The 12108-nt window shown below is 51.9% G+C and overlaps 1 protein-coding gene across 1 annotated transcript; it reads right to left on the reverse strand.

The window, feature by feature from the left end:
• Positions 1-4371: 4371 nt before the first annotated feature.
• Positions 4372-7423, reverse strand: DAND5 (DAN domain family member 5, BMP antagonist). The gene is made up of 2 exons (XM_008579319.1): positions 7097-7423; positions 4372-4654 (listed from the first exon to the last, which is right to left on the reverse strand). Exons 1-2 carry the CDS (start codon positions 7421-7423, stop codon positions 4409-4411), a joined length of 573 nt encoding a protein of 190 aa, XP_008577541.1. The 3' UTR covers positions 4372-4408.
• Between the last annotated feature and the right edge of the window lie 4685 nt (positions 7424-12108).

Raw genomic sequence — 12108 nt, forward strand, 5'->3', positions numbered from 1 at the left:
CCCGCGCGCGGGGAGGGCGGGGCGGGCGCGTTGCCATGGCGCCGGCGGGCCGCCTGAATGGGGCATTGTTCGCTGCGGCGCCCGGGCCCGGGCTGCCCCGGACCCACCCGGGCCGGCAGAGACGGGGAGACCAGGCTGGGGAGAGACAGAGATGGGGAGAGACAGAGATAGGGAGAGATGAAGAGAGATGGAGAGACAGATGGAGAGAGAAAAAGATGGGTGAGACAGGGAGATACAAGATATTGGGGGAGACAGAGAGATGAGGAGAGACAGGAAGACAGAGACAGGAAGAGTCAGGGAGACTGGGTGGGGAGAGACAGAGATGGGGAGAAATGGGGAGAAAGGGAGAGACAAGAGGTGGGGAGAGACAAAGACTGGAGAGATGAGATGAGGAGAGACAGAGAAATATGGGGAGAGATCAGGAGAGACAGAGATGAAGCGAGGCAGGGGAGTGTGGGGAGAAAAGAGGAGAGAGAGATACAGACAGGAGAAGATTTGGGGCTGGGAAGACACGGGCAAGAGGAGATAGCACGGGAGAAATGAGACACAGAAGGGGAGAGAGACAGAGACAGAGGTGGGGAGAGACAGACATGGGGAATCCAAGTGGGAGAAACAGAGAGGTGGGGAGAAACACCCAAATAAAGAAGGACAGACACAGGCAGAGGACCGAGGAGAGGTAGAGCTGGGGACGAGGTGGGAGAGAGAGGGCTGGGGTGAGGGACAGGGCAGCACCAGTCAGCCATAGAGCCCACTGTGCCCAGCACTGTGCCTGGGAATGGGATGAGGCAGAGGACAGAGACCCCCAGACTGAGAAAACCAGAGGCGCTGGGAGATGTGAGAAGACCCAGCCATAGGAAGATGCAGCTAGATGGAGAGTCAGATATACCCAGGTATGGGGAAAGGAAGGGAGAGAAACTAGCAGATGGGACCCCAGCTCCCTCCTCCGAGTTTCTCAGGTCCCACCCGCTGGGTCGCATCTGTACTTGCCATGGTTTGACACTCTCATCAGGCGTACCCTCTGTCCTACACATCTTCACACAACCATTTACATCAACACACAGTCCCAGCCTTTGAGGACACTGTCCCTGACACTCCATGACACCCTCACCCAAAAGTTCACAACCTCACTGAAGACACGGTGACACCTCACTCACATGGTCACAGTCACACCTATAGATACACCCACAGGTGCCAAGTGACACAATCATGGACTCAGACACACACATATGACAGAGACACAGGAACTCCTACCCCACATCAGAGTGACACCTCACAGTTATAAAACACAGACCTGTAGGTGCACTGTCTAGTGAGGACCTTGTCACACGTGTGATCACTGTCAGACATGGCCACACATCATCACACAGGCTCACACTGCATGGAACATGGTCATATGTGGGCACCCACACATATGGGGCACCCTCACTGTCACACCTGGACACACATTTTCAGACACTCTTTATTTATTTTTTTTTGCGGCTGGCTAGTTCAGACACTCCATCACCAACATATGCTCCTTCAACCCTGCGTCAGACGCATTGATTGGGTGGGCACCCCACAGTGCCATTTGGGGGCCTGCAGGGGCACTGGGTCCACTTCTACACATTTGAGCCAGAATAGACATCAGTCCCCAGCGGAGACTGGTCTGGAAGGGGAGAGAGGTGACGCCCCACCCCAGTCTCCCTCAAAGAGCTTGGTCACCCCACCAGGGATATCCCCTGACGATTCCAAGTCTAGGTCAGCTTGGCCCAAACCTAGACCAAGGGTGTCCCCTGGTGGCCATATCTAGTCTCTGCACACATCCAGGGGCAGGGATGGCAGGTGGCCCAGTTGCAGAGCCTGTAGCTGTGGCAGCGAGGACAGGCCCAGTTTGAGCACACAGAGCCCTAGAGTCCAGAAGTGAGAACCCAGACCCCAAATTCAGAGCCTGTGATTCCAGAATCCAGCATCAGAATCTAGATTCCTATGGTACCAAGATCTAAAATCCAGATTCAAGAATTTAGAACCCAGAATCTAAAATCCAAAGCCCATACTCCAGAGTGCAGAGTCCAAAACTCTAAGTCCTATTATCCAGAACTAGAATTGAGACCCAGAATCCAGCTCCAACCACCCAGAACCTAGAACCCAGAGACTACCCTGCAAAATCCAGACCTCAGAGCCCTTCAGTTCAGAGCCCCCAGATTAGAGCCGTGCAGCAGGGGTCGGTAGGGCTGGGACAAATCAAAGATGAAAGAAAGGAGCCCATGGTGACCACACAGAGCCTCTCTCAGCTGCTGCCTCTTCCCAACCTACCCCGTGTTCACACACACACACACACACACACGACACAGATACTCCGAAAGGATCCCACGCACAGACCCACACACCCAGGCACACAGCCTGTGTCAGAGGTACAGCATCACACACACACATAGTCACACATACAGGAACACACGTAAACACAGACACCCAGACACATAGAACCACCATACCCTACTCTTCCGGCACGGAGACACACTCATCTGTGGACCTGCACAGTCTCCATCCCACCAAACTCCAAGACACACAGCTACCACATGGAGACACACAAAAACCCACAACTCCCAGCCCTGCACCCAGACACACTCACAGAATTGTGGAGCCTGGGATGTTTGTGCATACACGCACACGCAAACACACATACACGCACTCCCCCAAGCTCAGAGAAACCCCATGTCTTGGCAGCCATGCAGCCTCTGGGAACAGGACCCCAGGGACAGGACTCACCATGCACCCCCGTGCCTACCCCAACCCTCCCCTGCCTGGCCGGCTGGCGGGCTTTAATACAGATGCCAAACTCATAATTGTAACTGAGGGTGACAGGGTCACCTTGAGCCCCAGATGCTCGCGCGGTGACAGATGGCGTTGGCAAACCTGATTAGCGGCCCCCGTGCCAGCGCCTGTGGCACCTGCATCCCCCGCCCTCCCCCGCTCCCCCAGCACTCATTACCCACCCATTACTGGGCCTGGGGGGTGGGGGTAGGGGCCAGCAGGCACTGCCTGGGAGGGGGCAGGGACTCCAGTCCCCCCCCCCAGCATCAAGGTTCCCAGCTGGCTCCCCTGGCTGGCAAGAGGTGGGCACAGCTGAGTGGGGGGAGGGAAGCAGGCGCCTCATGCCCATCAGAGAGGGGAGTACCCACAGTGCCAGAGCTGAGCTGCCCTCTCGGATGCCACGTGGGGTTTGGCACGGAATCCCATAGGATGGAAAGAAGGCGCACCCCCCGAGGGACCCCCAAGACCCTCTTCTCCAGGGCCCTTTGAGCATGGCCTTGGGAGCTGCCTGTCTGGCCGTTCCCATCCCTCTGTACAGGCCTGCAGGGTCGGAGGTCACAGGCTCCCACGCCCCACTGGCCCATCTGTTTCCGTGGGTTCAGCCTCCTGCTCCCCTCACCTGAGGCCTTCCTTCCTGAGGCAGGAAGAGGGCTGAAGGGGACCTGGCCAGCCCCTGCCCTGCGCTCCAGGGGGCATTTGGAGGCAACACTGACAGCGCCACATGTCCCTGCGTCTGTGCCAGACAGGCCCATCTGCCAGGTCCCTGGTTCCAGACGTCCAAAGCCAGGCCGCCCTTGCCTGCCACAGACCCTGCTCCCCAGCTGGAGAGAGAACACCCCCCAATGCCCACACCCCATCACAGGACCGCCCACTCCCAGGGAACCCCGGTTAGAGAAATACACACACACACACGCACACACGCAGCTGGGCTTGGCCAGCCTTTATGGTTCCTGTGGAATGCCTGGGGAGGAGGGGCAGCACACAGCAGCCACCATCAAAAGAGGCAGCCAGGAGCACGTGGGTCCTGCCTCTGTCTCGGGGACCTTAGTTTTCCCCAGCAGCTGCGTCTGCCTGCCTGCCTGCCTTGGTTTTTTTGGTGTTGTCCCTAGGACAGAGTCATTGCTGTGTCTCTTGGTCTGGGTGGGGCTGTCTGTCCTCCCTGCAGCTGGGAGTGTGTCTTTGACTCATTCTGTGAAAGGCAGTTCCGCCTAGTGGTTAAGAGCAGGTGCCACACTGCCTTGGATTGGAATCCCAGCTGTGCCATTTACTGCATGTGTGACCAACTGTGCCTCTCGGAGTCTCGGTTTTCTCATCTGTAAAATGGGGCGATGTTAACCCTGTCTCATTAGGCTGCTAAGAATTACACGAGTACCTGTCAACGCTTAGCACAGGGTCTGGAAAATATGTAGTCAATACACGTGTTCTATGATGGTGGGTTATCCAACCCCACAACTGGGGTGTGTCTATTGGCCCCTGGAACAGGGTGAGGACTTTGGGGACCTCTGTGCCTGTCCCTGCGTCTTTGGACTCTTGACCCAGCACACGTCATCCAGGTCAGCGTCTCTCTCTGTCTGTCTCCCCCGTCTCTCCGAGGTGTGAGTCTCTGAGGATGCTCAGCTCATGCCTTTGGGCTGCAGGTGCACCGCTCCACAAGCACAGTGGATGTCTTCACCCGCCGACGGGAGGCTGGGCTGCCCACCCCACACCACAGGACCACGGGTGCCCAGCGCTTGCGAGCAGGCACACAGCTGTTGCAGAGGACAAGCGAGGTGGGGTCTGAGCTGGGAACGTAGAGCGAAGAGCAGTGGCCAAAGCAGAGGTGATTGCGGAGGCGGACGGCCGTGCAGCCAGGCAGGGAGAGCACCTGGGACCAGAGAGGCAGGGACACAGGTCAGGCCGTGGCTTCTGGGGCCGGAGTGGCGAGCATGATCGCCCATCCGCTTACACCCCGTCTGAGAGGCGTGGATGCTAGAGCTAGGCTGCCTGGGTTCAAATCCTGACTCTGCCATCTCCTGGCTGTGTGGCCTGGGGCAAATCACTCAACCTCTCTGGGCCTCTGTTTCTTCACTTGTAAAATCATCAAAGTTCAAGGAAAAGAAGAAACCACTCTAGGTCTTTCATTGGAGAGGATGAATGCAGGGAATTCGATAGAGGGACCAAAAAGCCAAGCAGGAGGCAATGAGAAGGCTGCTTCGGATTGGCACGAGCAGGAAGCCACCCCTGGGGCTGAGGGACAGCAGGAAGGGGTAGTATTATAAGGGTCTAGTTCAGATCCCCACACCGTACAGCCACCAAAAAAAAAAAAAAAAAAAAGGCATATAAGAGCCCAGAACCATGAAACAGAAAGCCCTTAGCCTATTACCTGGTACACAGCTGGTGCTCAGTAAATGTTAGTTCCTCCTATGATCCCCTCATCTACGCGGATCTACCATCTCACCCCCAAATCATGGCCCTTCTCTGTTTAAAGCTGCACCTTCCTCCCTCAAAAGAGGCTTCTGTCTTCCTTAGAATAAAATCTATGAACGTCAAGTCAGTGACAAAATAAAAAAAATCCAAAGTCCTCCCTGCCACTCAGAAGTCTGCATATGCTCTGCCCTGTCACCTCCTCACCCTGTGCCCTCCGCCTGGACCACTCTCCCATCCACCCTTCCCCAAACTCATGCTACCCCCTCGCTTCCTCAGAAGCACCCCAAAGGAAATTTCACCCCCTGGTGGCTTCTCTCATGGAGCTCTAATCCCTCTCTCAGTGTGCTCGTAGCAACCTATAGTTAGTCTCTTTGGGGGGACTGTTGCTTTATTATGTCTCTTTCTCCCAGAATATAAGCCTGAAGACAGGGACTTTGTCGTCGTGTTTATGGCTGTAGCCCCAGTAGGTGCTTTAAAACCAGAGCTGGCTCCATGCTAAACACCTGACTCATGAACTCAATCTTCCCCACGATGTCATGAAGCCAGTACCATGATTATCCCCATTTACAGATGAGGAGACTGAGGCTCCGAGAAGTCCCTTGCCTAAGGCCATGAGCTGCTGAGGAGGCTGGTAGCCTTAGAGCACCTTCGTGCCCCTCTGGGGCAGTGGCTGCTCTGGAAGATGATATGGAGCTGGGTTCCAAGCTAGGAGTCCCTTGTCCTAGGCCACATCACCAAGATTCATTAAAGGTTTGCCGCAGGTCGTGGAAACTGACACCTTGCCCGGCATGGTCACAAGCACTTTGCATGGTTCCTCAACTGTTATTAATCTGTTTTGCAGAGGTAGGAATTGAGGCTCAGAGAAGGGAAGCTACTTACCCTGCTGGGTTGCACAGAAATCAATTCAGGTAGGATTTGAACTTAGATGTGCCTATCTCGAAAGCCCGAGACTTTGTCAGCACACTGTATGAATTCCCAAGGCCCTTATGGAGAACCGACTGAATGAAGCCATGACAATGCTCTTCACACCCATCTCATTCAGGCTGTCCAATAGCCCTTAAGAGGGAGTACTACTATTATGCATTCAACAAATACTGAATGCCTACTGTGTGCCTGGCTCTACTCTAGACCCTGGGGATGGGAATGTAGCAGTGAACAAAACAAGGTAAGCATCCCTGCCTCCACGGGGCAGACCTTCCAGTGGAGAAAGCAGGTGATAAATGCAGTTACAAAATAAACCTCATACCGTATTAGGCAATGAGGTGTGCTACAGAGGCGTAAAGCAGGGAAAGGAGTGGGGTGGGAGGTGCCATATTTTTAAACAAATGACATTTGAGTAAAAATCTGAAGGAAGTGAGAGATGGGACCATAGGATATATCTGGCTGGAAGAAGAGCACTTAAAGCAAAGAGAACTGCCAGTGCAAAGGCCCTGGGGTAGACAGAATGTTGGTGTGTCTGAGGAAAAGCAAGGAGGCTATAGTGGCAGGAACGAAGTAAGCAAGGGGGAGAGTGGGAGGAGGTGAAATCGGGGAGGTAACAGTGTCAGAGAGTGCAGGACCTTGTGGGCTGCAGGGAGGACTTAGGCTTTGGTTCTGAGTAAGGTGGGAGCCACGGAGAGTTCTGAGGGGAGGAGGGACACAGGTACTCCCAGGCGCCCCCTGGCGGCTGAATGGAAAATTAGACTTGGGGGTGGTAGGGGATAGCAGAAGCCTGGGACGAGGGTGTGGGCAACTGCGCTGGCCCGGGTGGGAGAGGCTTATGCCCCATTTTACAAGGGAGGAAACTGAGGCTCAGAGACATTTAGGTGAAGGATGCAGGACCTGTCTGGGGCCACAGCCTGTGCTCTCTGCCACCATCAAGACCCAGCCCTCGCCTTCCCCCTGCCACACACCCACGCACCTGAGTGAAGGGCACAGCTTTGCAATTTTCCTGGGTCACTTCCCGCGGGTCCAGTGGCAGAGACACAGTGGTGGCCTCCTTCTGCCTATGCTGCAGCCCACCTATCCCCAGCCGCCTGGTTTTCTGCAGGCCCAAGAAAGCCTTCCAGCTGCTGAGGGCAGAGGCCAGCACCAGGGGGGCTGGGGTGCCTTGGCCCAGAGCCCGTGTCTGATTGGCTGCAGCCCAGGACTGAGGTGGGGGGGCCCAGGGTCCAGGCCTCCCTGAGCCTGTGGGCAGCCAGGTCCCAACAAGCAGGCTCAGGAGAGGGGTCAGCCGGCCAAGGAGCATCTGCCTGTCTGTCTGTCTGTCCTTCTGTCCGGGACTGGGCTCAGGATCCTGGGCAGTCGACCCTGCTGTCTGGTGAGTGGAGTCTGGGAATTCCGGACCCACTTTTAATCCCTTGACCCCATCAGGGCAGCCTGGGAGGTGACTCGGTAAACCCACAGCGGGGGAGGAGAGTAAATCCAGACCTGCTGGGTTCCTGCACCTCCTCCCATCCTAGAGGGGAACATGGGGGTTGGGCCTGCAGTGTGTGGGCTGAGGGAACCAGGAAAGGCAGGTCTGGAGATAATGGCTGAGAAGCACAGTGCCTGTGCCCCTGGAGGGCTGCTTTTCCAATCTTGGGGCCCCATTTAGCAAAATTGCACTTTGCATCCAGGCTTCTCTGGTTTCAATCCCAGCATGCAACTTCCTGGCTGTGCAACCTCAGGCAAGTCTCTTAACCACTCTGGGCCTCGACTTCCTCTTCTGTAATAAGAGGATCATAACAGTCTCTACCTAATAGGGCTGTTCTGAGGACTTGAGGAGAGAATATGTAGGGAGCTTAAAACAGAGGCTGATTGCAAAAAAAAAAAAAAAAAAAAAAGAAAGAAAGAAAAAAACCTCAAAAAACAGGCTGATACACAGCAGTACCATAGGGTGTCTATTATAAGCCAAGAATAATTCTGAGACCTGGGGATACAGGGGTACAAGACAGAAAATGGGTCCTCACTGCCACAGATTTTAAAAAAAAAAAAAAAAAAAAGAAAGAAAGAAAAAAACCTCAAAAAACAGGCTGATACACAGCAGTACCATAGGGTGTCTATTATAAGCCAAGAATAATTCTGAGACCTGGGGATACAGGGGTACAAGACAGAAAATGGGTCCTCACTGCCACAGATTTTACATTGTAGTGCAGAAAACAGTAAAAGATAAACAAGATGAAAAATTGTTTTAAAAAACAAGATGATTTCAGTCTTAAGTGTTAAGAAGATATTAAAATGGGATGCGCCTTCAAAGGGTCAGGCTGGGGGGCTTCTGTCCCCAGGGTGGTAAGGGAAGGCCTCCCGGAGGAGGTGACATTTTTGCAGACACCTGAGATGGCACTGGAGGCGGTGGGAACAGCCTGGTGGGGCGTGGAATGCTGGAAGCTCATAAAGCTGGTGGGAGCTGCGTCCCAGGCTGTGGGGCCGCCGAGGCGCCTGGGGGGTCCCAGCCGGGCCCTGGCACCTCCGCGCTCCGCTTCTCGCACCCAGGTGAGGAGCCGCGAGGCGGCCGGGGCCGTGAGAAGCAGCGGCTCCAGCCCTTCCCGCGCCCCCCGGAGCTGAGAGTCGCGATGAAGCGCGCTCGCCCTCTGGCGGCGGCTCTCGGGACTGCGCAGCGGCCGCGCCCGGGACACCTGCCTCCGACGCCCACCTGAAGGTCCCACTCGGCTCCGCTGCGGCCGAGCCCTGACTCTCCCCCTACCTGTCCTTCCGCTGTCCTCTACACCCAGTTAACGGCGGTTCTGTCCTGTGAGGTGCAACGTCTTCAAACTTTGTGGGATTTTTTTTTTTTTTTTTGGCTTCAAAGTTTTTGGAGCATCCTTGATTCCTCTCTTTCTCTGACGCCACCCCCACCCTCCGCACCCGCAATCTGATATGACAGCAACTCGGGTCCGCTTCAGAATCCGCCCACTTCTCATCCGCTCCTCGTCCCCCCACCTGGGCACGGCTCCCATCATCTCCCACCAAGACCTCCTGCCGGGTCTTCCAGCTCCCGCCCTCGCCTCAACAGTTTATTCCCCCCACAGCGGCCAGGGGGCGCCTGTGCACACTTGGGCCAGGTCCTCCCTCCGCTCAGAACCCTCCAAGGCTCCCACCTTCCTCGGGCAAAAGCCAAAGTCCTCCCTGAGCCCACGAGGCTCTGCGCGATGTGTCCCCATCACCTCCGCACCCTCATCTCCCTACACTCTGCCTCCAGCTAACTGGGGCATCGCTGTTTTCCAAACTCACCAGGAATAATCCCATACACTATGTGGCTATGCAAGACTGTGGAAGCTCCTTAAGTTTCTTTTTTTTCTTTTTTTCTTTTTTTGGCGGCTGGACAGTACTGGGATCCGAACCCTTGAACTTGGTGTTATAATACCAGGCTCTAACTAACTGAGTTTACTGTCCGGCCCCTCAAGTTTCAACAAGGAAAAGATAACACAAAATTAAGTGAAAAAGAAAACGGTTAGAACAGGGTGTCTATTACAGTGGCTTTTTGAGGAAAGCGGGAATTTACAGCTGTTGCTTACTTGTATTTGCATATTGAAAAGGGCAGCAGAGTTTTCCTATTGAGGAGGGGCATGGAAATGGATGGGATGAGAGGCTTCACTTCAGACTTTAAAAATTTTTTAACCACGTGCATGTATTGTCTATTCAAAAAGAAACTTAAGGGCTGGTCAGTGAAAGGATTGCTTTTAAAACCCTTTCTCTGCCCCTTGCTTTGTAAGTAAACTATTTGGGGGTGTTCAAATAAGTATAGATAAATTATTAAAAACACCTCTGTAGTCATTACCCTGGCTAAGAAATAAAAGATTATAGATAGGAGAGAAACTATACCCCTTTCAAATCTCTGAGTTTACCAATTTTAACTCTCATGCCTGTATTTATAGTTTTATTGCAAATGTGTCTCTTCAGAAAAGATACACAGAATTGTTTTATGTGTTTTTGTTTGTTTGTTTTTGGTTTTTTTTAAAAGATGACCAGTAAGGGGATCTTAACCCTTGACTTGGTGTTGTCAGCACCACACTCTCCCGAGTGAGCCACAGGCTGGACCCTGTTTTGGGTGTTTTAAACTTAATATACCTGGTATCATAATGTATGCAAGCTTTTAACTTTCATCTGTCTTGGTGTTATAATACCAGACTCTAACCAATTGAGTTTACTGTCCAGCCCCTCAAGTTTCAACATGGAAAGATAACACAAAATTAAGTGAAAAAAAAAAAAAAAGTCACATACTTTCAGTTTCACAGCTGAAGATTATTCTACTGAACATATATGCCCCAAATTTATTTCTCCATATAGAATTGCTAACTATCACAAACGATCCTGAAGGAATATTCTTTTTTTTTTTTTTTTTTTAAAGATGACTGGTAAGGGGATCTTAACCCTTGACTTGGTGTTGTCAGCATCACACTCACCCAGTGAGCTAACCGGCCATCCCTATATGGGATCCGAACCCGTGGCCTTGGTGTTATCAGCACCGCACTCTCCCGAGTGAGCCACGGACCAGCCCCCTGCAAGGAATATTCTGAACAGGACTCTTTTGCTTCTGGCTTTCGTACTTTATCTAGGAGTTTACTCTGTATCAATGGTTCACATTTCCAGCTGCACATCCAAGTCACCTCTAATCATGGAATCGATGCTCAGCCCTGCTGTGGATCAATTACACTGTAATCCCTGGGGCTGGGACCCAGACATGGGTGTTTTTAAGAAGTGCCTCAGGGCTGCAAACCACTGGGCTGTATCGTATACAGTACTGGATCTCAAACTAGAACAAGCATGGAGTCATCTTGAAGGCTGGTTAATACACAGATTGCTGGCCCCACCCATAAAGTGTCTGATTCCAGGGTGGAGCCTGAGAATTGGCATTTCTAATGAGTTTCCAGGTGATGTTGCTGCTAGCCCTGGGACCCCTCTTTGAGACCCAGGGCATACAGAGCACTCTCATTCTTTTTTAACATTTGCATAGTATGCCATCCAGTGGATATTTAGCAATTTCTTTTTTTGTTTTGTTTTGTCTTGGTGGCTGGCTTGGTGTCATCAGCACCACTCTCAGCCAGCCCCGCAATTTCTTTCTTTTTTGGCAGGGGTCGGGGGATGGCTAGCCAGTGTGGAGATCTGAATACTAAAAAAGCAATTTACATTTTATATTTTTATTTTATTTTATTATTTTATTTTATTTTATTTTACTTATTTTATTATTTTATTTTATTTTATTTTATTTTATTTTTTTTTAAAAGATGACCAGTAAGAGGATCTTAAGCCTTGACTTGGTGTTGTCAGCACCACGCTCTCCCAGTGAGTCAATTGGCCATCCCTATAAGGGATCCGAACCCATGGCCTTGGTGTTAGCACCACACTCTCCCGAGTAAGCCACGGGCCAGCCCAATATTTTTATTTTATTTTAATAGACAAATAAAAATTATATTTTTCAGCTATTTCTTTCTTTTTTTTTTCTGGCAGATGGCCAGTATGGGGACCTGAACCCTTGACTTTGACGTTATCAACGCCACCTTCTGACCATGTGAGCTAACTGGCCAGCCTATTTCAGCAATTTCTTAAACATGTTCTCTCTTGTTGGGCATTTGGGCTATTTCTCATCTTTTGTAACTACAAAAAAAAAAAAAAATCCCCTACGATGGAATATCATTCAGCCATAAAAAGGAATGAAGTACTGTATTAGTTTGCTATAGGGCTGTCATCACAAAGTACTGCAGACTGCATGGCTTAAACAACAGATATTTAATTTCTTTCTTTTCTTTATCCCCTCCAGATGTTTATTTTCTCATAATTCTGGAGGCCAGAAGTCCAAGGTCAAGGTGTCTGCAGGATTAGTTTCTTCTAAAGCTTTTCTCCTCGGCTTGTAGATGGTTATCTCCTCCCTGGTTGTCTTTGTCCAAATTTCCTCTTCTTTTTTTTAAAAGATGACCGGTAAGGGGATCTCAACCCTTGACTTGGTGTTGTCAG

This window comes from Galeopterus variegatus, unplaced genomic scaffold (genome assembly GCF_000696425.1).
Source record: "Galeopterus variegatus unplaced genomic scaffold, G_variegatus-3.0.2 Scaffold1855, whole genome shotgun sequence".
Lineage (NCBI taxonomy): Eukaryota > Metazoa > Chordata > Mammalia > Dermoptera > Cynocephalidae > Galeopterus > Galeopterus variegatus.